Raw genomic sequence first — 25902 nt, 5'->3', positions numbered from 1 at the left:
TGACGTTTTAATTTGCAATTTGTATTGACTATTGTCTATTACACTTTACTGAATGTTACCAATTTTTTGTTTTGTGACAAAATTTTTTTTTAAATTAATATTTATTTATGTATAATACATGTCTACGATATATTTTATATACATCTCTAAGGAATCAATAAAATAAATCTTCTTTAGATAGTAGATGATTGTTGAACAGAGTGATGCTATTCCTGCAGGTTTTGGGAATTGTGATCGAATATTAAGTTTGTAATAGTATCTTTATGTTAATTACTCTGCTTATAGCCAAGATGGATATATATAAATACCTTGGTTATAGCCAGTCATTCATGATTACTTGGTATTGATAGTTACAGAGCATTTCTATCTTTCGAGCTTCGACACCAGTTATTGGATCAACGAAAAGATGACTTATATCCGAAGGAGTAACTAGCACGTTATAGGGGTGGGGCTAAAGTTAAGATGTTGCTAGAAAGTAATATAAGATATGGGTGCAGTCACAATCGCATGACAGGACTATGTACGAATAACGTTATTAAACATTTTTCATGTTAGTTTATACTAGACATAAATATTTTAAAAATTGTATAACTAATATATTTATGACAATCTTACGTGTACACATATTTTACTCAATTAACTCTTTATGACTTATTTTGTACACGTCTAATCTTAATTGCAAAAGATTGTGTAAAGTAGATAATAAAGATATTATAGTAGATAGGTAATAGTTACTATAGATACGCCTATATAGTATATTTTGGTAGATATTAATGTCATACTAAACCATAAATCGCGCATGGTAGATTATAGCTATTGGAATTGGACGGACAAGTACCAAAAATATTTGTAAATACTAAAATAATATGTATATTTAGTAATGAACCAGTTAGAAATTTCAACTGACGAGAATTTGTATTCTAAATCAGTGTAGGTATATGGTATATCAATAATTTTACTCCTTATATTTTATGGTTTTTAAGTCAATTATGTTTATCTTTTAGTATTAGGTACTTTCAGACATAAAAAATAAGTTTTTGTCTAATACAATCGTCAATCTCATCAACATTATTGATATAATGATTATACATAAACTATAAATATTAAAATTATTGAAAATGTCATAACTTATATTATAATAATCATAAATCGATCGATTACCGAGTGTCTGATTAAATATTTGTTGTTTTTGAAAAAAAATATTTTTATACCTACCTGATAAATTAATATTATTCGATTTGCAGCGAATATTCTATACAAATATCGGTGACTTTTATAAAATGTCATTAGTCATTACAATAATGCCTTTAAAGATGAAATAAAATTTTCGTTATCACTATACACATAGTTATTACCTAATATACTATTGTCTAATATGTTTTGATTTATTGGTTTGTAGCACTACTTTATACTGTTTGTTATAATATGGGATAACTCAACGATGACACCAATTAATTATAAATACTTTTATATTATATATACATATATATATATTTATATTATTATTACTTATTTTTGTTGTATATATAATCGTATGTATTTATTATCGTTTAATTTTATTTTGTTTGAGTATAAAGTAACTAAAATCGTACTAAGTATAATAAACATTATTTTAACATCGTATTTAAAATTTAAATTATCAAAGGCTATTATTTAACGCAACCTGAAAATGACTGAGCACAACTGGTTTATTGATCTTAAATGTTTTGATTGCAATTGATAACTACGAGTATTTACGTCGTATTTAAAAAACTAACTTTAATATCCATTAGTAAACTCCCTCTATAACCAATGATAACTCATGCTTTAAAATACGGATACAATGATATATTATGTTGTTTCACACACACACACACACAAACACATCACACATCTTTTGATGTGTCTGAATATTCCAATCACGATTCACGAAACAGGTAATATTCTAAGGTAACCTTCCTTTACTCTCGATCTGTCCGATGATATTCCATTGATACTTAGTCTGTAAATTCACAACTATTAAATAATAATTTGATTTTGTGATTTTGGTTATCTATTTGGTAGATATCCACCGCTATTGTGCTAATAACATTGTAAAAATAGTTTTATCACCTGCAACAACTGGCTAAAATCTATAGACAGTGAGCTGTGCAGTTCATGGCTCACATTTTACTGCGAAGCTCCGTTTTTGCGACCCCACTTGTTAAATGTTGATAATAACAGCATAACGGATATTAGTTTAATTACCATTATACATTTTAATTGTTTTTCACTTTGGTTTTAATTAATTAATTTATAACTTTAAAATGAGCAATACCAATAAAGAAACATTAAGAAAAGTTATCCATAAAAATCCTCCAGGAAAGGTAAAAAAATTTATAATTTTATTAAATATATAATAAACTATTTAGGTTTTTGGTCTTTTATTGTATTTGTAAGTACATTATTAGAACGCATTTTGAGGGGCGTTGTATGGTCTATTTTTAATAGGTTTGGATTAAGGAGTGAATTTTTCCGACTTTCAATTACAAAATTTTTGTTACTCAAAATTTTAAATATAATAAGTAATTTATATTTTAGAGATTTTAAGATTTTTGTAAAAAATACTTATAAGAAACCTTGCATTAAACTTACAAATTGTAAAAATTTTAGTTACTAAATGGAGCAACGTATTAATTTTACAATAATCAATGTGCTTTTTGTGAATGTACACAATAATTAATCAAAAATGTTTCGATTTTCATCTTTGATGATAGTTTTGAATAGTAAATCGTACTTTAAATATTAAAATTTCCCAATACTTATTTCTTTAATAGGGAAAAACAAATAAAAAGTTAAGGAAAAGCGGGAATTTTCTGCTAAGCCAGTTTTTGGATATATTTATTCCTTTATTCTGTTATAATTTAAAAACGAAAAACCAAATAATAAAACAATATATTTTTTTTCCTATAATAATGCCAATAAAACATTATTTTCCGTGTCAAAATTATTGAAAATATAAAGCGAGATTCCACATAAGTTGTTCTTATATCTGTATAAAAATATTAAAAACACATTGGCATAATTTTTTTCATATGAATTTGAAATAAAATTGTTGTTAAATGCAATATTTCTGGAAAAAAATTACATCAACCTCGAACTTACCATAATACCTACTATAGTAAGTATAAAAATAACTTTATAATAGCTATACCAAAAAAACATATCATGGAATATACTAAGTGATATAAGCATACATGCTGTTATTATATTGGAATCGTTTTTCATATATAGGTACCTATAAAGTACTATAAAGGTACTATAAAGGTACTATAAAGTTTTTAACTTATTATTGTGGGAAAATGTAAACTTCAAACGCAATTAAAAATTTGTGTGAATATATTTTTAATTGTTATAAAATCAATTTATGAGCGATTTTTACCGAGCCTAAACATTTTTATTAACACTAAAAAAGATAAAAATTTCAATTGCCTATAAATAATTTTATATAAGTAAATATTTTGAAAATGTTTGTGTGTATAAAAAAATATATTTTAAGTTAAAATAAAACAAGTTTCAAGTTCTCTAGCGTTCTTATAAATATATATTTTTTTAACAAAAATCGTTAGAAAATAAATTGTTATTTTATGTGTTTATATGGTTAATTTAATGTCGTTAAAATTTGAATTTCAATAGCTCATAAACAATGTACGTATCTATTTAACTTAACACTAAACTTTTTGAAAAATTATAAGGAATCTTGCATTAATTTTTTAAAATTTGGGTGTTCAAATTAATATTATACATTTTTATTTGTAAAATAATTTTTAAATATCCTTCATGAATTTTGTAAAATGTAAACTAAAAAAACTTGTTAAAAATTCTTTATTACATTAATCAAAAATTAAAAATATTATTAAATATCACACGAATTAAAGATAAAATACACCATACCTTTAAAATACTACGTAAAATAGTTATTGGATGGACAATTTAAAATATATATAAATATATTATGAGACTAAAATTCAATAATTCATTAATGAATTCAAAATAAAATCAATCTTGTCGATAACTAGTTTTGTTTAATATTCCCCATTTTCCCTAATCTTTTTTCATGTTTCACAATTATTTTGAAAATTTTTTTATATTTTTAACTACCAACTACCCTTAATATTATAATTAATATTAATTGTATACTAAAAGCCATTCAATTATGAAAATTGAAACATTTTTACTGCTCCTAAAGGTGACGTCGGCCAAACAAAAATAAAGAAAACTATAAAAAAACATGTGAACCAATACGTTTATTGCACCACTTATAATTTAGTACGGACAAACTCATTACGACTGTAGCCCGATTGTGTTATAGGTATGGTGACCAGATATACAAATTTAAAAAAAAGTACATTTTAAAACTTAGCTCCTTATCTGTCGTAATTGCCCAATGCGTATACTATAATTCTACCCGTTTTACCCATATTTCAATAGGTCATCTCCTTCTATAAAAATTGTTTTTTTTTTCATCTGATTACTCTATTTATTTTATTATTATTATTAATTATAAAAACCAACAATTTGAAATTATAATGTTAACTCATTTAGTGTGTGTCTTTATGATGAAAATACTTTGATATTGAAGAATTTAAAGTAAACTTAAACTAAAGTATAGATTATTTTTTAAAGGTAAAAATACCAAGTGTAAAACTTAAATATATACAATTTAGTATATCTTAAATCGTGCTACCAACCAATAAGAATGCTTTAGATCTAACCATAAAATATAAATTAATAATTAAATTATAAAAAACAGTAAAAACACAGAAGCACGTATTAGCCCATAATAATTTTAAAAAAAGAGTACTGTCATACGAAAAAGAGTATGTCTGGGGTCACCATAATTATAGGTATATGTGCAGCGATAAAATCGATAATAATTATTGATTATTAAAATATTAATGGTTATAAATATATCTTAATTCGTAGTTTTTATAGTATATAAGTATCTATTCATATTATATTAATGACTTTTGGAGTATTTCCGTTAAATAATTTATATCATGCATAGAGACCATAGAAGTCGAAAGTTAATGGCATATTTAGCGGTATTTAGGGAAGGGGGGTAATTGTTCTGAGCGCCAAATTCTGAATCTATTGTAAAGGGACGTTGGTGTTGGTGGATAAAATCACTTAATTCCATGATGAATTTTTAATTTTTACGTTTGGTACATATACCTACGTTAGTCATTTTTTAATTATTTACCATGTACCTGCTATTAATAAGATGTTCGTGAAAATAAAATAAAATAAGTAAAATGTTGGGGGACTCAAGTTTTTTAAACAACTTTATAAAAAAAAATCATTTTGAAGTGTTGAGATTTGAGAAATTGTTGGGGAGGAGGTTATTTATAGCACTATATGATAGGCTGTGTCATTTAGCACGTTATAAATATGTCTATGTCGTTGTTGATAATGTAAAAGCGATGATCTACTTAATTGTGAACTTGGAGCGTCAGCTAATATCTAAATATTTTAATACCGAAATTGTTGAATGTTATTGGTCAATGCGACAATTATTTTTGTAAGAAGGTATTTCAAATTTGTTGGTAACATTTTGACTTTTCCAAAACGCTTGGAAATTTAATACAAGATTCTATATCATAGATTTAAATATGATCTTACATCATTCTTATTATAATACAATTTCATAATTATTTTATGAATATCTATAGTTAAAAATGTATACAATTTTAAATTTTTATAGTTATGGCTTGACAATTTAATGCTGCGAGATTCATGATATTAAGCAGTTAATAGTTAATACTGAAAGCCAAAAATATATAATTACAGTATTTTATTAAATTACATTTGAAATTGAATTTTTTCAAAATTGTATTTATAAACGAAAAATAATGATTTTAGTTTTATTGTTTTGTTATTCAAAAATATTATTGGTGCGTAGAAGTTTCAAGTTACTTATGGTATTATATTTTTCTATTAACAATTACATTAAATAAATATTTAGATTAATTTTAAGCTGTAGCTTATTTATATCACGAATCTATTTTCATTTTTCTACGGCAAATACTACAATATCAATATGAAAATTCCATAAAAATTATTTAGTAATATAAGCTGACTGACCATCTCCACTCAGAATCACCTCTTGTTTATAATAATTATTTATCATTGTATTCAAATTTAACACAAAATCCATTACAATGACCTACTTAATGACAAGGTACTTAGCTACTGTACAGTAGAGGATTATCTAGTGCCCGCATTTTTTTTACCTTTGATTATCATAACTGATAAGTGATTATGTGTGTAATACCTTTTATATTTTTATCCCTTGCCGGGGAATAAATAACCCATTCACGTAAAAAAAATTAATTTGTTTTGGGTACAGTTTAAATGCACCAAAATAAAAAAGGTGTATTTTTTCGACAACCTATTTGCGCCAAATTTACCCGTGTAAATATTATTTATTAATTTATGTATAATAAACGGATTTTAAACCCTTTAATAATAAGTAATAATTGTGGGTACAGTTCAGCTTATCTTATAATATATTTTGGTACAATTAAAAAAAAAGAAAAAGAAATGATAAAATTAGTAGTACCTATGGTAATAGTAAACACCTAAATAAAGAATAATTATATAAAAAGTAAAAATCGTTAATTAACAATGAATAGTCACAGAAAAAAAACCGAGTGGTGCATAGTAGTAAAAAAACAATAATTTAAACAATTAAATTTAAGGCCATATAAACATTCTGTCTGAAGAAATAACGCGAAATAGCAAAAAAATCAACATGATCCATTATAGAGTTGGCCAAAGATAGTGCTTTGAGGAAAAATGAGGTGGAAGTATAATTATTTTTGCAAAGAGAAACATGAAATAAATTAGATTTTCTTAATTCGTGAGTATGTATATTAAAACCAATGTGAGATAACAATTCCGGACAATAAATAAGACCATTTAATATATCATATAAAAACATAATATTAGCGACTTTTCTCCTCTAGTCACAAGACACGATCCCCAATTGGGTAATCTGCACATTATATGAGTATCTGATATGGGTATATTTAATTTAAAGTATAATAGTTTTAAAAATTTATATTGAACATTTTTAATTAGACTAGTATACCAACATCTGTATATTTAATCTTGGTATATGGAACCACTAAGAAACAGACCATACTAGTACAATTAACCACCTCGGGGGGCTGGCATACAGCTCTTAACAGGACTATATGTTGACCACATCCAAACATTTTTGTCCTGATTTAAAGAGTTAAAAAATTAGCATCAACATTTTGAGTTTGATATTCTGTCTCGAAAAAATGTAATTAAGCTCCAAAAATGAGAAAAAATACAAACCGTTAGAAGACAGAATAAAAACTGCAAAAGAGCGGAAAATACTAATTTTTTTATTAATCGTATAATTATGATAATATTAATTCCTAAAATATATTATGTTTTAATTTAGATTTAGAAATTAACAAATAACAATAATGAAATATATTATTGTAAAATGTAATATATGTTGTATACGAAAAACGATTCTGAACTGAGTTGATTTGTCAGTCTATGATAATTAGTAGGATATATTATACTATTACCTATATTTAAATTGCAACATATCGTTATTTTACCCGATTTCGTAAAACATTAAATTTCATACGCTCATAAATTTTTTTCTATATTGACGCCAGAATTTTTTTTACAATTGCTTGAAGGAAAACTTATGGATAATCTTGTATTGAGTTTTTTAACCTTAGGTATAAATCACAAACATTTTATGAAATTTCAATTTCAAAATTCCTTGCAAATTTTTGCGATTTTGATATATTTCGTTAACATTTGAACTTTAAATGCTTATAAACACAAAATTGTGAAAAAGGATTTTTGATTTTTTTTCCTACGATAATTAAAACTTATAATAAACCTTGTATTAAATTTTAAAGATTTTTTGGATTGTCAAAGTTATGTAGGCATTTAAAAAAAAAAAACTTAGAAAAATCGAAAACTTCAATATTGTCTATAAATATCTTAAAAAAAGTCAAATTATTTTGAAAATTTAATCATAACAACGCTAATATAAACATTTGGTGAAAATTTCAAGTATTTACAATGAGTAGTTTTTAAGTTATAGCAAAATAAAAAATCAATTTTGTCAAAAACTGATTATGCGTGAAAATTCCCGTTTTTCCGTTACTTTTATAGGGTTTTTCGTATCACTTTTGAAAACTATTGGAAATTTAACCCCCTAAATACTAACTAGATGGACTTTCCTTTTCAAAGAGGAGTTGAAGTAAAAAATCAAAGCATTATTTCTACTCCAAAACTTGATGACAGACACAAAAAAGAAACAACATACATAACATACATCATTGTAAAATCAATACATTATTCATCACTTCGTTCAGAATTTAAAAATATTGACGAATGTTTATATAATTTTTAACCTGACGATACAAATAATTATTAATATTTTTTAACGAAATTGAAACAAAATTCTATTTTATTATGATTTGACGAAATGATGTATTTTAGCGATATGGGTTTCGGCATGATGGGTCTAATTCATTCGCAGGGGATAGGGCCATAGTGGAATGGTAAACTTCTATACAAGACAGTGTTAACTTATGTACATGCTATTATTAAAAAGAAAGTTTGAAAAAAGTTAACAGTAAAAATAAAAATATAAAATAAGTACTTTGAATAATATTTTTTGCAATTTTGTCCTTTTGACAATTTTAAATTTTTATTTTTATTTCGATAACCCTTCACTAATAACTTATCACCTTATTTCAGATTGATTTATCCCCCTTTCCATCTTTTTTTAAAATTTAATTAATTTGATTATTAATAAATACTTAAATATTTCATTTGTATTTGAGATTAATAAATCAAAAATGTTAAATACCTACGTGTTAAACAACTAAACATAATTATGCCGTTTCATTAATAATGAATAATTATTAATTGTATCTACATTGTTTTTATAAAACAGAAAACATTTATTAAAGTGATTAAATAACTTAATTATGTTAATATTTTATTGAAAAAATAGTTTACTAATATTAACTAGAATCAAAATATTTTTTTTTTTTACATCTCATATTTTCACAACACAAAAACATTATAGCAGATAACATGATATCATACAATTATAAATGATATTTGATAGTAATAAAATATATTGATATAACCTTAAGTTCATTATTACAAGTCAAAAAGACGAAGTCATAATAAAATTGTGAACAAATATTTTAACTACTAACTAAAACTATAGTACCTTTTTTAATGTTTAAAAATTTAGTTAATTGACCGACAAAATTCGACCAGTCATTAAAACTCTGCTAACTCTACTTTAAGTTAAAGATGGTGTATATAGAAATTAATTTCAGGGGGAGGGGGTTAAAACAAATTTCCATTCTTAAATTCCAATTAATTATACAATCAAAATCAATGCCCGTACCAACCATACACTTCAGAGGGGGTTTGAACCCCGAACCCCACCTATATATGCCACTGCCTCTATGTTTTAATCAAAATTTAATACTAATTTTATAAAAAATGTTGATGAATTAGCTTCAATCATAATAAATAACGATAGATGTTTTTAAAATAAATAATGATTCATGTTTTAAAGGACACCAAAGTTATTGTGATGTTTAAACAAACTATTTTAAAAATTAAAACAATTAATTTTTTTGTTTTTAGGCAGTAGGTATTCGTAAAAAAGAAATGTTAATCAATATATACAAAAACAAAATTAAATATGAACCTAATCTCAAATTCTCGAAATTAACGAAAGAATTATCCCAAGAAACTGGCATCGGTATTCAAACAGTTAGAAAAACTGTACGTAAATATTGGGATGGACAAGCCATAACAGCAAAAAAAAGACCAATTCGACTAACACTGATTGAAAAAATTGACAATTTTGAGAAGTGTGCAATTCGCCAAAAAATTCATAGTTTTTGGTTTAGGCACGAAATACCAACTTCAAAAAATATATTACTCGCCATAAACGCTGATCCCAATCTTCCTTCAATACAATTTAGCTCATTAAAAACACTTTTAAAAGATTTAAATTTCGAATACACGAGATGGAATCGAAATAACTGTGCTCTTACGGAAAGAAAAGATATTGTACTATGGCGTCGAAAATATCTAGAAGATATAAGGCGTTATCGAGAAGAAGGTAGAACTATTTATTATTTGGAAGAGACGTGGGTCAACATCGGGGAATATTCTCACAAAGAATTTTTGGGTGATAGAGAGCAATCTAGTAAAAGCAAACGATTAATTGCCGTGCATATTGGATCAGCAAAAGGTTTCGTTGAGGGAGGGCTTTTATGCTTTGAGCCGAAAAATAATATGGCTAGCTACCATGACAACATGAATGGTGACATATATTATGATTGGTTCCGTGGTATTTTGCCTCTACTCGAGGAGAACTCGGTTATTATTATGGATAACGCGTCACACTATTCGGTAGCAAATCACGTACCCACCATGTCCTGGAAAAAGAATAGTATTTTAAAATGGTTTGAAAATAAAGGTATAGTATTCGATAGACCAATGGTTAAGTTTCAATTAATTGAAAAGGTGAAGGAGATAAGACATACCGTCGACATATATAAAAAAAGTGTACAAGAAGCAATAAATTATAATAAAGCTATTCTTCGTTTACCGCCGCACCATAGTGAATTGAATCCAATACAATCTGCATGGTCGGTTGTAAACAACCACATGAAAACGAATAACTACACAAGTTCTAATTTGGATGATATACGTCAACTAATTAATGACGGGGTCAAACTAGTAACGCCCGAGATGATGGCTAATTTTGTCGATCACTCAGTAAAAGAAGAAAACAAACTTTGGGACCTTGATTTCATTATCGATGATTTGTTGGAAGAAGTTGTAACTGAATCAAACACTGCAGTAACCATAAACTTAGTTACGTCTTCCGAATCATCCGATTATTGAACTAATTAATGTTTTATACCAATCATTAACCAATCATTATAACCTACCTACTTATTATTCCAATATTTTATTTATGTGTATATTTTGATCTTACGCAAATTTATATCTGAATTTTTTTTGATGATTTAGAACCTACTATTATTTAAATCGTTTTTAATAATATTTTGTATTTTATTTATGACGAACGTTGTTAAAACAACTAATTTATGACGTTTTAGGTCACTATTGTGTTATCAAATTTTAAATAAAATAAAAATATTTTTATTATTTAAGTTTATAATTTGTATATTGATATTTGACTGTCCACATGTATCTACGTCAAATGTTATGATTTCATAGCAATAAAAAAAAAAATTTGAAAACTCACTCTGCTTTCTGTTGTATTAACGATGTTGAGTGAGCTTCATAATATTGAGTAAGTTAAATTTAAATCCAATGATAAATCATTATTGTTTAAGTCGTTAAAGAGGACGTTATACCCGCATGTGTTGTCTCTGTCCTACTAATGTAGATCATAGCAAATTTTCGTTCAGCAGAACACATTTTGTGATGTTAGCTTTAATATTAGAGTAAATTTACCTATTATCAAATTTAAAGATAAGAATATTGTCTAGAAAATGTCATATGCTTTTATTGATGTTATCATTTTAAAGTGAGTTATAGCTATGTAAAATATTACAACTTTAAAATAATAATATCAATAAAAGTATATGACATTTTTTAGATAATATTCTTACCTTTAAATTTGATAATAGGTAAATTTACTCTAATATTAAAGCTAACATCACAAAATGTGTTCTGCTGAACGAAAATTTGCTATGATCTACATTAGTAAGACAGAGACAATACATGCGGGTATAACACGCTCTTAAGATGACGCTATACCCGCATGTGTTGTCTCTGTCTTATACACGCGTAACATAGTTAAAAACTATTTTGCGCGGGACAATTTTATTCCCTCAATATTTATATAAAAATTACCAACATTTTAAATCGCATTGAGAAGAACTTTACCCGTGTTGTAGCGTTTTAATTTTTTTGATAGTGGTAACCAATAATTTTTAATAATTAAATGAAAAAAACCTAAAGTTTTCAAACCGATAACTTTAATTGCATTCATGTTATCAAAATAATTAAAACGCTACGACACGGGTAAAGTTCTTCTCAATGCGATTTAAAATGTTGGTAATTTTTATATAAATATCGAGGGAGTTAAATTGTCCCGCGCAAAACAGTTTTTAACTATGTTACGCATGTATAAGACAGAGCCAACACATGCGGGTATAGCGTCCTCTTAAGTATAAAACACTATTTTGAGCAAAGGAGGTCTATCAGTCTATATTCCTAAGAATACTTTTAACTTATTTATAATTATATTATTAATTTATTTTCTATTATTAGTAAACATCGTAATTTTTGTTTAAATGACTAAATAAAAAAAAAAATTGTGCGTTTATATTTTTGTGATTTTAGGTTTACGTAAGAAGAATTTATAATTTTTATTTCTATTTCAAGCTTTTTTACTTGTAACAAAAATGTTATCATACATGCATTGAAAAAAGTATACAATTTCAAATTTCTATAAATAGCACAAATAAACCAACATAATAATTATTTTGAAATGTTTAAAATATCGAGAAAATATTAAAATAAATATAGTAAAACCTTATAAGTAAAAAAACCTAATAGGAATTATTTTAATTATTATAATTTATAATTATTAGTTAAGTTATATTTCTATTATTCTATTCATCATTATCCAATGTACTCTCAGTAAATGCTGTTGATTACATTGATTCGATAACGGAATTTATATTTTATGTACATAATTAATATTTATTATATAAATAAATGTGATGCATTTTTTTCCAATTTACATTTTTTATAAACGGTTATTTCCCATTTCATGCTATTTCTTTACTTTTGAGTGAATTTTCTGTTGTTTCTCGTTTTTATAATTAATATCTAAGTAGGGAATTATCTATTTAAAATTATTTTTCTCGAAAAAAAAATTCACATGAGAGTGCAGTATCCATATGATATTATGTTTCACTGTTAAAATGATCTATTGATAAGGTATTATACCTTATTACACGTATCGTCTACCTACTTGCAAATAATTTAATACATATATGTATCTGTTATGAAGATTTATCGCATGTGTATTTTCTGTGTTTTTCTCGTGAACATCAATTTTCCATAACAGTGATACTGATATTATAATTATAACATATAGTGTTATTTACTCATGTTAAAATTTTACTTCTCATACAACGCGGGTGCAATCTCTCAAAGTGTATATTAGTATAATCTCGAATAATACTTGAATATCATACAATTCATTAGATACATACCATATAATGTACTTATATTATATATTATTGTTTGCTACAGAGTTTCGTCGAAAAAAATAATACTTTATTATTTATTGCAAAAGATTCATTATGCTAAAATAAAATAAATTCTTAATATATACCAGTTATACAAAATTACAATTTCATATGTTTCAATAAAGAATAAAATAAAATATAAATTATAATGCTTAAGTATTAAAAGAATGAAAAAAAAGTTAACTACAATATGCTATTAAGAATAATATTAATATACATCATAAAATATCAAAAGAGAAAATTGAATTCAAATTGAATACAATTATTGAAATGGTAACGAATTTATATAGGTACTTATTTTAATAAAAATGGGCGATTTATAACTACACACAACACGTTACATTATTATCATCATCTGAGTTAGTGTGTAATTTTTGGCTTTAACGGAATTTATTACATTGTACCTACTACCTATATATTGTAATAATTAAATAATACAGGTAAAGGTCAATATATTTCCATAATAATAATTGGCATTTAGGTAATATAATTAAATCTAAAATGTATATTATGTTCTTATTATATACTGACCCTGGTCAGTCCAAAAATTACAATGACATCGATTCTATAACATATTAACAATACAGATAATATTATTATTGTGGAATTCTAAATGTTATTTAGCATTGATTAAATTTTAAATTCTAGATATAATAAAATGTTTTAAGTAAACGGGTGAATGTTAAAAATCGAATACAAACTGATCAGATATACTGTTTCTTTTTACTTCTTCATTTTGATTTTCATTTGAATCTTCGAAACTAGCTGTTTTGTCAGTCACTAAAAAAAAATATATATTTGAATTTATTAACTATCAAAATTAAATAACTATAATTTTTCAACTTCTAAACAAATGAATTTAATAAAACATAAATTGTGTAACTCTTTTTTAATTTTTCTTTAAACCATCATTTAAATCGATTATTTCGATTTTGTTCACTTGGAAAACGTTAAAATTGTTTCAGTTTAATAATGTTGTCCGTTGTCCTTTTTGTTTTCGCTCTCATCACTCAACAATGGGTGCTCGTAATTTGAATCTGAACTCGCAGGACAGGTAAGTTTAAAGTTGCGCAAATTTGAGGCTGACCAAATAAGGATAAAATAGTATGTATAATAAGTATATACATATTATGCATCATATGGTTGCTCACGAAACATACCATTAAAAATTTGCCAAACAATTCTATACCGGTGTGAAACTGGACCAATGTCATTACGTAGGTATACTCGTGTTAGTTGCGTGACACCTGCAGTTATAGTACACCACATAACAATAATGTCATCTCTCGGGGTTATATGCTACACTTGGTTTATTAGTTACGAATCATAATTCATAACATATAGATACTGTATAATACACACATACATTTGTTTCGTCTAGATTTATGAGACCGCTTCGTTATAGGTATAACATGAACATTGAACAATGAAATATTATAATTTATAACTATGGTTATAATGCTGTAACAATTCACATATTTTTTAGTAACATCTAAATATAAGTAAATAAAATAGAAATAAATATTTTATTTATAATTTGCATATTTTGGAAATATTGAATATCACTACCTACATATTTTAATATATTAAAAAATATTTACTAAATTGTATTCAGTTTATTTGTAAAATTTTCTTATAACGTCGATTAATTTAATGCTTTAATTTTTAATTTATTAATTGATCTTAGCCTTATTTTTCATCAACAAAAATGTTCAATTTTATTTAATGTTAATATTGTTTATTGACTATCACGATAGCATTTCATATCTATATAAACTATAACGTATAATTATACGTAAAGTTTATACTAGGTGAGTGAGAATATTATGATATCATAATGCTATTTTTTGATTATGATTCACAATAGTTTAATAAAATAAAAATGTATGATCCAGTTTAGTTTAGCCTAATCATGGGATGGACAGTTTTTTGAATCAGAACGCAATAATTCAAATTTTGGAATTTTTTCATTTATTCGTTAATTATAATTTATAACATATAGCTAACTATATAGGGTTCGGGATTTCTTACATTTGCATGCTTTTTTTTGTAGTGGTCGTAGATTATTCTAGATGAGATTAATTTGTTTTATGAAATGACGAAACTAATTACTATGAGTTTAAATTTGCATATTTTTGCATATTTTGTTATATTTTAGGAAAAGTGCATAATTGAGCAATTTTTAGTATATTATGTATTATTTAAATTTGTATGTATGTAAAATTGTCGGGAAAAATTATACTTAGAAAACATTTAAAAATATTTTTTGAAATTAATTAAGGTCGTATCTGATTCGTATACATCTGTTTACGATAGTTTCTTTGTTGTTTAAGAATCAACCTTTTTATCGAAAATATCGATAATTGCATATTATGTACTAGTTTTTTTATAAATTATAAATTATAATAAATTTGTTTTTTTTTTGTGATTTTAATTATGTACTTACCTAATTTTCAAATTTTTTTTATTATTATAATATGCTTATGCGTTTTCAAAAACGAAAAAAAGTTAGCTGCATATTCTTAAGCATATTTTGATGATATTTCGATAATTTTAAGTACAACAAGTCTCAAACTCTACTTATAACTTATAAAATATAATAAAACACGTTTATACCGTATGACAATGGCTAACGAGATATCTACATCTGTTCCAGTATTATAATTGTATCAAAATTCTTAATTTTGATATTTCTCGAGTATTGTACTATTTGTACTACAGTCTTACAGATAAACTTATTGTAAGTTATAGGTAAAAACTGTTACTATGCGGGCAGTGGCTATAATAGAGGATACGGGTATAGATAACGTAATATTAATACAAATAATATAACTGATAAAATAAAAGTGATTCACAGTATTTTTAAAATGTAATGCATTTCCAATTAATTTTATTATTCCAATTATCAAAATTACAAAAATAAATATCGTTTTTACGTTTTCGGTTATTTTAACGTTATACAATTTTAATGTTTAGTATTGTATTTTAAAATGTTATTTGATTTTTCCGATTAACATTATTATATTTTTTAAACGTTATTTTAATTTTATGTTTTAAGTTAAGAGGACGTTATACCCGCATGTGTTGTCTCTGTCTTACTAATGTAAATCATAGCAAATTTGCGTTCAGCATCAGCAGAACACATTTTGTGATGTTAACTTTAATATTAGAGTAAATTTACCTATTATAAAATTTAAAGGTAAGAATATTGTCTAGAAAATGTCATATGCTTTTATTGATATTATCATTTTAAAGTGAGTTATAGCTATGTAAAATATTACAACTTTAAAATATTCATAACTCACTTTAAAATTATAATATCAATGACATTTTCTAGATAATATTTTTACCTTTAAATTTTATAATAGGTAAATTTATTCTAATATTAAAGCTAACATCACACAATGCGTTCTACATATTTGCTATGATCTACATTATTAAGATAGAGACAACACATGCGGGTATAATGTCCTCTTAAGTACTAAGAATGTAAAATAAATTGTAAATACCAATAAAATTGAATATCAGCATCACTGCATCAATGTCAGTTGAATTATAGAAAATATATTCTACTACTAATAATAAAAAAACAATCAAATATTTTGGCTTAAATTAATTATTGTTAGCGGAATGTGTGTCCATTTTGAATTGTTTATACCTGTCCTATAATATGTTAAAACAAATGAATACAAATTAAGTTTTCATTGAAGTGATGTCATATATATTATGTCAAAAGGATAACGTAAATAAATCACAAACATATTTTATAAATAGCGTTGTTTGTAATATTGTTTTAATTTACATATTAAACGTCTATTATTGTTAATTGTTAATTGCTATTTTAAAAATATGTTTATTGATATATTTATTTAATTATATTTTAATTTTTTCGTTTTTCATTGATTGATATCATATATTTTTTTTTAATAGTATGAATAATGTTTTGGTGTTTTGTTATCAAGAGTATTATTTTTAACATAAATGATTAGGAAAATAATTTTATTTTAACATACTAAAAATGAAATAAAATTCGATTTTTTAAAAATATTTTATCCTTTCTAACAATGCAATTTTTTTTAAACCAGGATACCTGGTACTTCAAGGTGTTCCGGTACGTTCCAGTTCAATCCTTTAGCCGGACAATTGTTGGTTTATACTAAATACATTGGGTGTATATTGTATAGTTGCATATGTTGACAGAAAATTATAATATACGAATTTCAATAAGCGCACAATAGCGGAGATCACCGCTTACACGATTTCGGTTTCACTATGCATTAATTTTCAACGTGCCTTTATCTTTACGGATAGCGATGATAATCTGATGATATAACCTCAGACTCTAAAAACAAGACACCATATTGATTGGGTCTTGGGTGGTCCATTTAGTTGCCAAGTTTGTTGTGAGCCTGTGACGCACACTAACATTGTTGGTATTGTATATTAAGAACCGAGAGGACGTCAGTACACTATAATAATTTTTCCTTTCCGACATTAACGCGTAACCTGGGTGTATAGTAAATATGCGTTCAGAAGAACCAATTTTATGTGGTTAACTTAGCATTAGAGTAAGTATTAGCATCAGAGTAGATTTACTTATTATCAAACTTAAATATAAGAGAATTATCTATTTTTGTATGTTAGCTATTTTACAATATTAATTATTTTTTTTAATATGAGCATTTTTAAAATTTAAATATCATAAAAAATTCCAACATTTAAATACAAATAATGTTTTTATATTGCGATGTAACGGAGCGAAGAACACAATCAAATTTTGCGTGATTTTCAGTTGCAGAATATGGAAATATGTTGATGAAAGATTGCACATAGAGAAAGGCTGGTCCATCAAAAGGATACGTCTTTAACGCGATGAACTGAAAACTCGGGACATATCAGCGACGAGGTAGTAACGTAGTATATTATACGGGTATACCTTCTTTAAACAAGATAGTAAGACACGTAAGCATGGGCATAAATATGGGGTGGGAGGCTTAAGAGGGTTTTAAGCTATATTATGTTACTTCATTTTAATAGATAGATAGATAATCTTTATTATAATAAATTATATAACTTATTTAGTCAATATTTATAACCAATGGTAATAGTTTTAGGACTGTGAATTTAATGAATTAAAATGAGTTAAATATGCATGCATTTATGCGCTAAAACAGACAAAATATATGCACTAAAAATTCCAAAAAATAAATGATAAAATGATAAATAAACTAAAAAAAAATGTTGAAATTAATAAAATTAATAAATTTTAAATTCTTTATTTATATACTTTCTTTCAGTTAGATTATGTCTACCTATTTTATCTAAGATTACGAAATTATATGCGGATTTCGGATTTGTATAGATATCAAAACAATCATCGGGTAACAAATTAAGTTAAATATACCCAGCTAAAAATATAATAGTTTCATTGAATGACTGAAAAGGTATACCTAAATATTAAGAAAAAAAATCATCAATATGAAAAAGTCACGAAAACATGTATATGACCTAACTCAAAAATATACAAAATAAAATTTGGTTTTTGAACTACAAATAAGAAAAAATAAATTGTGTCCGAATCTACAAGTATTTTATTATACGGTGTAGCATAAAAAAAACCATGCAAATGCATTTAAATTCATAGCCCTAGTAATAGTTATAAATATAATAATTGTAATAATATGCTGGTATAGGTTTCCATTGATTTTCGTTTTAACCTTTTTTAAACAGTTAATGATTAGTTATAACTTATAAGTTATAAGTATAGTTAGTAGTTATAAAAATAAACTTTCGTCGCTGCGTTTGGATGAAATGCATATTTTTGTCCGAGTATCTACGAATGCGTATACAAGTAGCGACTGTGGGTAGCGGTTACAAATACTGATACTGAATAATGAAGACAAATATTTCTGAGAGATTCTATCACTATTTTTGTTTTTGAAACCTTTTATGCTCAAGCCCTATGCATTTGAGCATCCTATGTCCATGCACGTAAAATAACCTACCCGACCAAAGTCGACTATACAAAGACATCCATATAATATAAATTATAATAAACCATACAATTTTCTAGAAACGGTGTCACGTAAAAAACGTGTGCACAGTTTTAAAGGGTTTATAATATATCAATTAACACTTGTGCTAAATAAGCTAACAAATTAAGATTAGTTCTGCTGAACTCAAATTCATTATGTTACACCTTACACGTAGGCCAGAGAGAGAAAACAAATAGGGCGCTGACATTTTGTATTAGGGGATGTAACATATACTTATATTTAGTCTATCGTACCATTCGTACCGATAAAAGTAGTGGTATAATAAGAAGTCTGAAAATATAATATTTGAATTCATCATGAAGTTAAATTGAGATAAACCAACCCATTTTTTAAAAATATTGACTCTCGTCTTTTCTTTAGTTTGATTTTATTATTATATGAAATTAAGAAAATAAAAACGTGGAATAATCGATCATGACTTTGTAAAAAAATGTAAATATGTTTTCAGATTTTTATCGCATTACTATTACGATCTACGATGCGTTACGATATATACTGCAAATTGCAATATAAAAAAATCTCCTGAATGCTATTAACGGTTCAACAAGGACGGAATTGGTGTAAACTGGCCATTCAAGAAAAACTACGAAGTTACAAACAAAGATAGGTACTGATAATGGAGTTAATTTATGACGAATAAAATGATTCATCAGTAAAAACAAATATTTATCATTAGTTTTAACAAATTATTAATAAGTAGAATTTTCAAAAGAATTTTCTTAAAATAAATACATTTGATTATAACTTATATTATGTACTTATAATATATATAATATGTTACAGTAAAATACGTTAAATTTATGTAATCATAAATTAACGTTACCTAATAGATAATAATGAATATTTTGCTATAAATTTATAACGTTAATTATTTAGGATTTACGTTAATTCCAAACAATATTAGTTTACCATGTTAAGTGTACTTAAATGTTTGTATTATAATTATTTCTTTTACATAATAATGAACTACGGTATTTCGAATTGCATAATTTCCCAACTACTCGACAAGCGGTTTAATAAGACGCTTTTTAATATTTATTTTTAAAATATCATATTTATGACTTATGTACCATTTGATAATTTTTCATACAATTTTTTTCTCTTAATGTTTTCATTGCAAATTTTGAATGTTTTAATTGTTTGATACGAATATTGTACCTATTCATAAATGGTTAGAAGTGAGTTATTATCGTAACGTTTTTTTTATTAATAATTATTGTATTAATATTGTTAATTTTGTTTTCCGTATCAAATCCATCCATATTGAATTGTAATAATTAATATACAATTTAAAGAAAATTAGTACAACATTTTACGAATATTTTAACATATACAACAATAATATAACTTTATCGATCCAATGCGTACCGTGAAAGGCTGATAAAAATACTATCTACAATAATTATTATAGAGTCTTACACTATAGTAAGCCCCACTAAGCTTATTTATAAACAAAGCTATAGTAGTTTTAGTTAGACACAGAACTAACCTATAGTAAATATAAAGTGTAAGTCTGTATAGTAACCATATTCCGTTGTTTTATCTACTGTGGCTGAATTACTAACTTATACCATTTAGATAACATTTTAACAGCATTATTTATGGTGTGTAGAAATAATCGATAATCAAACCAAAAAAATAATTAACCATGATAATTACTAGTTATTTAGGTAACTATTGTAATTTACTAGAAAATAACGTTTATTTGATGTATATAACATAATTTATTGTAACATATATTATATATATTATATTAATTAATGATTTTTTTTTAATGTTTTTTTAATTAATTTAAATAATATATTACGGTAAACAGAAATTAGGGAGAATTGTCTCCCCTTACTATTTATGTGGGTGCATAGAATGGTATATTATAATATTGTAGATGAGTCGTGTATAGATCGTAAATCGTAATACTACGAAACATTTACAAATGACTTGCAGGGACCTTGAATTTATATTAGGTATGTATGTATGTATGTATGTTACTCCATGCTATTGATATTCAGACCATTTAACCAATATAATATAATACATTTTCCAAATTAATCAGATTACCGGCTACCATAAAAAATTGTGATTTACGATATATTCAATTTCACTTTACTGTGATTAAATACACAGAGTCAGGAGTATACTCGGGGTCACTAAGAAGGGAGGTGATTGAATTTGCAAACCATTGATTATTGAAGAATTCTGCTCTTCATCCTATGTATAAGGTATTTAACAAAAATAATTAAAAATAATTAATTTATCAAAATTTCTTACAAATTAAATATTGCGAATAACATGACAAAAAATTAACAAAATATGTATGTAGGTAATTACTATAATTGAATAGTGTTCCCTAATTTAATATTTCTTTGGGTAGTGGAAAAATAAAGTAAAATTGTCGTCTCGTACAACCTTGTACGACGGCAGCAAAATGTACGTATCGAATATCGGTAAATTAGTTATGGATACTATAAACGAACTATATAGTTACAATATACCTAGGTCATATCACAATAACCGTATTACACTGCGGCGATATACCGAATATTATGATGCATTGCCATTTACTACACATAATCAATAAACAGCGTTCTCGTGTTTATGTGGTTGTGGGCATACAACCAAATACGTTATAACCATGAGAATTATTACATCGAAATAATTTTATTATCTATTATGACGTATGCAGTATATGCACGTATATTATATGCGCGCGTTTGTGTGTGCGAGTGTATGCATTTTATATGCATATACTTTATTTATTATGTTTCCAAGTTGAAATTATAATAAAGAATAAAAAAAGTTTAAAAAACTGCATTTCATAAAAAAGTATACAAGTGTGACTATTCATCTCGGGGCCATGGATGAGGAGGAGTTTATTTCTCCGGATAATCCACTTGCGACAGTAGGTATACCATTACCACACTCGAATTGCAGTATTGACGTACGACATTGTATGACTATTCTCGGTTAACGTATATCTACATCATTTTATAGTTTTGTACAATCGTCTCCAACGACATTATAACAAATCATGCAGAATATTACGCCGACCGTTTATTTTATACCACCATACCGTACATAACAGTTGACCGGAATATAATTGATCACAAAGGCATGCGTTTGGTTAATTAGGTGGGCATTTGGCAAATACATGTGTGCATTAATTGCGATGCTGCAATATGAACAATTTTGCTGTTTTTGTTACAGTACAATATATAGTCGAACTCGACGCCACCACTCGATGCACAATTATTATTTACTTGTATAATTGGATTTTTTTTATCTACATTATGTGTTTACTGGACAAAAACATATGATTATAGCTATACGACTATACCGTGTAAATAAAACTGTAAAATGAATTAAATATATATATATATATAACTATATAAGGAGGTTGGTAACATACAGCCATTATATAAGTATCTAAGTGGCTAAGTACCATTCCGTTTTCTTTGTATTCCGTGTAAATCGTTTGGTAACGCGTTATTATAATATAATATACCAAATAGTTGAAAATATCCAAATATACTTCATTGTATGATTAGTTGGTTAATAATCGGTATATTATTTAACTTTTATCTTATGTGATTACAGTGGCGGTGCCAAGGGCGGACACGGGTGGGCAATTACCCTCCCTGAAAACCTCTGGCCCATCCATTGGCTCGCCCTGAAATTTTACGAAAATTGAAAATTTTAAAATTTACATCAAAACCTAGTTTAAATATTTTGCATTGTCTTTTATTAGTATACATAATACGTACGAGAAGAAAATATAAATGCATAATATAGAAACACGATAAATAATATCTTTAATGATCTATGTTGTATGATGCAGGGTCTGCCTGGGTGGGCCCAGACAGGAATTATTTTCTGGTACCCAATAATTTTATACTGTATTTCGGGGTAACACAGTACAAGGGCCTAAGAACTATAATACATCAGGGGCCTAGGCAGGAATCCTGGCCCTCCGGCTTTGGCCAGGCCGACCCTGGTATGATGTGATTTTTACTTGTTAGTGTTGTTCTTATATGAACATAAATTATATAAATTATATAAATAGAAAGATAACATTAAAAAAAATTAAATTTATATTTCGATGTATAATGTCAGTTGTTCCATTCATGTCAACATGTATTTATAACAAACAATATAAAACATAATTTTTAATTATTTAAATATTATATTATTTTATTATGTAAATAGTTTAAAGTATATATTATATTATATAAAAGTTATTAAGTTAAATATAACTATTATGATATATTATTTTAATTCATAAAAAATATATGTATATATTATCATATATGTGTATCTATATATTAGTATGGTTTAAATATAATATTGACAATATTACGGATTAACTGGATGGTATGAAATGAAAGGCATTGATGAAGCTTAGATTGTATTTTATGGAGGGGTGCCTAGAGTGATGATAATTTTTTTTAAACCTTTTGCATGAATAAAATAATGTATTATTCATTACTCTAACAATAATTTTGTTGCAATTTACACTTCATAGATCCGTTCTCTGAGTAAAATGTTTGCAGGAAATGTGGAGCAAATAAGATTTCACGCCTTATTATATTGGCCGTACAGTAAAATTACGTGCCTTATTGAGTTGGCTCTACTAGGTTTAAATCCATGGTGCAGCCACTGGTTGACTATTAATATTAATTACTAATGAAATCGATATGACTAAACAAATATTATTATTTGATTTTGTGAATAACAAGAAAATTCTGAACATGGAACACGGTGATGGTGGAACAGTATAGATATATATTAAGACCTGTACACACTGCACTGGTAGCAGTTGTATCACAGTCAATAAATTGCCGAGACAATATAATTGTACTAAGACCGCTACAATATATGTGAATTACAAGCCTAATAATATAGTTAGCATATATAGTTAATATAGTAAGACGTATTATTTATAAATAGCAATCAATATGTAATAAAATAAACCAATAAATAGCGTTGACAGAAATTCACTCACTCGTGTTTATTTTTCCGTTGACGCTTTTACTTCTGATAGTGGACATGACGACTTTAAATGGCACCTTATCGATTTTGATGATCGCCGAACCCCGGTTCGGTTCCATTGTCAACGTTAGGCTCCTACAATTTGAAAACACATAATTACGATATGACCTATAAAAAGTAAAAAAAAAAAAATGTGTTGTGATGTTCAGATTTAGTTTTACTTGCCGGCAGTCGGGTTCACTGTAGTAATCCACGCAAATCGAATTTGAGTCCGGCGGCACTCTTCGGTGACGTACGCACTTCAGTTCGACGACATTTGCACGATTCTTGTCTTGTCCAGTGAGCAAAGCGAATCGGTTCAGACTTTTGTTCGTTACTAACCGATGGTTGCGTCCCGGGGTGCACAGTTCCGTGTGGCTATGGCCCACCGTCGTACAGCCCGATATGTAGTTCCGGATCGATGAACGAAAATGCGGATGAGAGAGGCCGTACACTATTGGATTGTACACTACAGACGCCTGCATAAATGTGGCATGATATTATGTACCACGTATTCGATTATTTTAATTAGTAAGCGTGGTGATTGGCGAAGTTTACCTAATATAATGAGTATATATGTTTTCAAAGCCTTTGAATTATAATCGTTACGATGAGTCAAAACTATAAAAAGATGTGTTACGGCAACAACAATATAATATATTTCTACACAGTGTGGTCTCTTGATTGGAATATTGGATAGCAATTAGATAGACGTGTAGCGGGCCAAGTGTAAGCAATCGTATGGAACTGTGCAGCAGAAGTCGCGGTGAAATAAAAAAAGTTATAAAAATCCTTCTAAGAGTTTTTTTTAATTGAAAATAATCCCAAGTCCAAATGACCAAATTCTGACACAAATTGGCGTGAAGGTGCTTGCTCTAACTTGTAAATCACATCTGAAAATTTCCTATCTCGGGCTCTTCTATATAGGTGCTTTTCTCACTACACTTGGCCATATCCCTTAGGTTAGAGATGCGCAGCGTTGTGTTCCCATACGGTTCATGTATACGCGCGAAGAGGCATGCGAATGATGTACCTCTCACACACAAATATTTTAGATTATTTAGCTCACAGCTGCACCTATCTGGTTTACTGTTCACATCATGTTTCTTGTACTTACTACCTAGTACCTACGCATCGCATTTATTTTTATATGAAATTTGTTTTATAATATACGAGAGAAAAATTCTTATTATTTATATGACTAATGTATATCAATAAATATCAGGACATAACCACATAACAGGCCTATAATACCTATCCATAATCATATAAAATATTGTTGTACTTTACTCTACCTCGATATATTCTGGAATGTGTTGGCTATATCTTGTTATATTGTTATAGAATATCAAAGCCCGTTGCAGACGTTTAGATTTTCAGTCGTGCTAAGAAAGTGTGTCTAGTGAAAACAATGCGGTAAAATATAACAAACATTGTGGATAAATTAATTATTTAAGTTGAAA

The 25902-nt window shown here is 26.5% G+C and overlaps 2 protein-coding genes and 1 long non-coding RNA gene across 6 annotated transcripts in view; 2 read left to right on the top strand and 1 right to left on the bottom strand.

Annotated features, from left to right (window-relative positions):
- The first annotated feature begins 2144 nt into the window (after nucleotides 1-2144).
- Nucleotides 2145-11178, top strand: LOC132920662 (uncharacterized). Its single transcript, XM_060983219.1, has 2 exons — nucleotides 2145-2345; nucleotides 9694-11178. The coding sequence occupies exons 1-2, from the start codon at nucleotides 2286-2288 to the stop codon at nucleotides 10966-10968; spliced, it is 1335 nt and encodes a 444-aa protein (XP_060839202.1). The 5' UTR covers nucleotides 2145-2285; the 3' UTR covers nucleotides 10969-11178.
- Nucleotides 11179-13364: 2186 nt separating this feature from the next.
- LOC132922420 (rhodopsin-like) overlaps nucleotides 13365-25902 on the bottom strand; it is a 52446-nt gene continuing 39908 nt past the window's right edge. For all 4 annotated transcript variants that reach the window (XM_060985928.1, XM_060985929.1, XM_060985930.1 and 1 more), the window contains 3 exons: nucleotides 24626-24918; nucleotides 24414-24535; nucleotides 13365-14138 (listed from right to left, as the gene is read on the bottom strand). In XM_060985928.1, the coding sequence (XP_060841911.1) occupies nucleotides 14041-14138; nucleotides 24414-24535; nucleotides 24626-24918 (513 nt within the window). In that variant the 3' untranslated portion in view covers nucleotides 13365-14040. The remainder of the gene's footprint in view (nucleotides 14139-24413; nucleotides 24536-24625; nucleotides 24919-25902) is intronic.
- LOC132921829 (uncharacterized) lies at nucleotides 17490-23471 on the top strand. Its single transcript, XR_009660958.1, has 4 exons — nucleotides 17490-17926; nucleotides 18151-18264; nucleotides 19863-20021; nucleotides 23009-23471. It is a non-coding gene; the product is annotated as an uncharacterized LOC132921829 (long non-coding RNA).

This window comes from Rhopalosiphum padi, chromosome 2 (assembly GCF_020882245.1).
Source record: "Rhopalosiphum padi isolate XX-2018 chromosome 2, ASM2088224v1, whole genome shotgun sequence".
Lineage (NCBI taxonomy): Eukaryota > Metazoa > Arthropoda > Insecta > Hemiptera > Aphididae > Rhopalosiphum > Rhopalosiphum padi.
The sequence above is the reverse complement of the archived record's forward strand: the minus strand, read 5'-3'. Positions and strand labels throughout refer to the sequence as shown.

Coding starts and splice junctions, on each gene's coding strand:
- LOC132920662 (XM_060983219.1), top strand. CDS start 2,286: ATGAGCAATACCAATAAAGAAACATTAAGAAAAGTTATCCATAAAAAT. Junction 2,346..9,693: donor ATAAAAATCCTCCAGGAAAG/GTAAAAAAATTT, acceptor TTTTGTTTTTAG/GCAGTAGGTATTCGTAAAAA.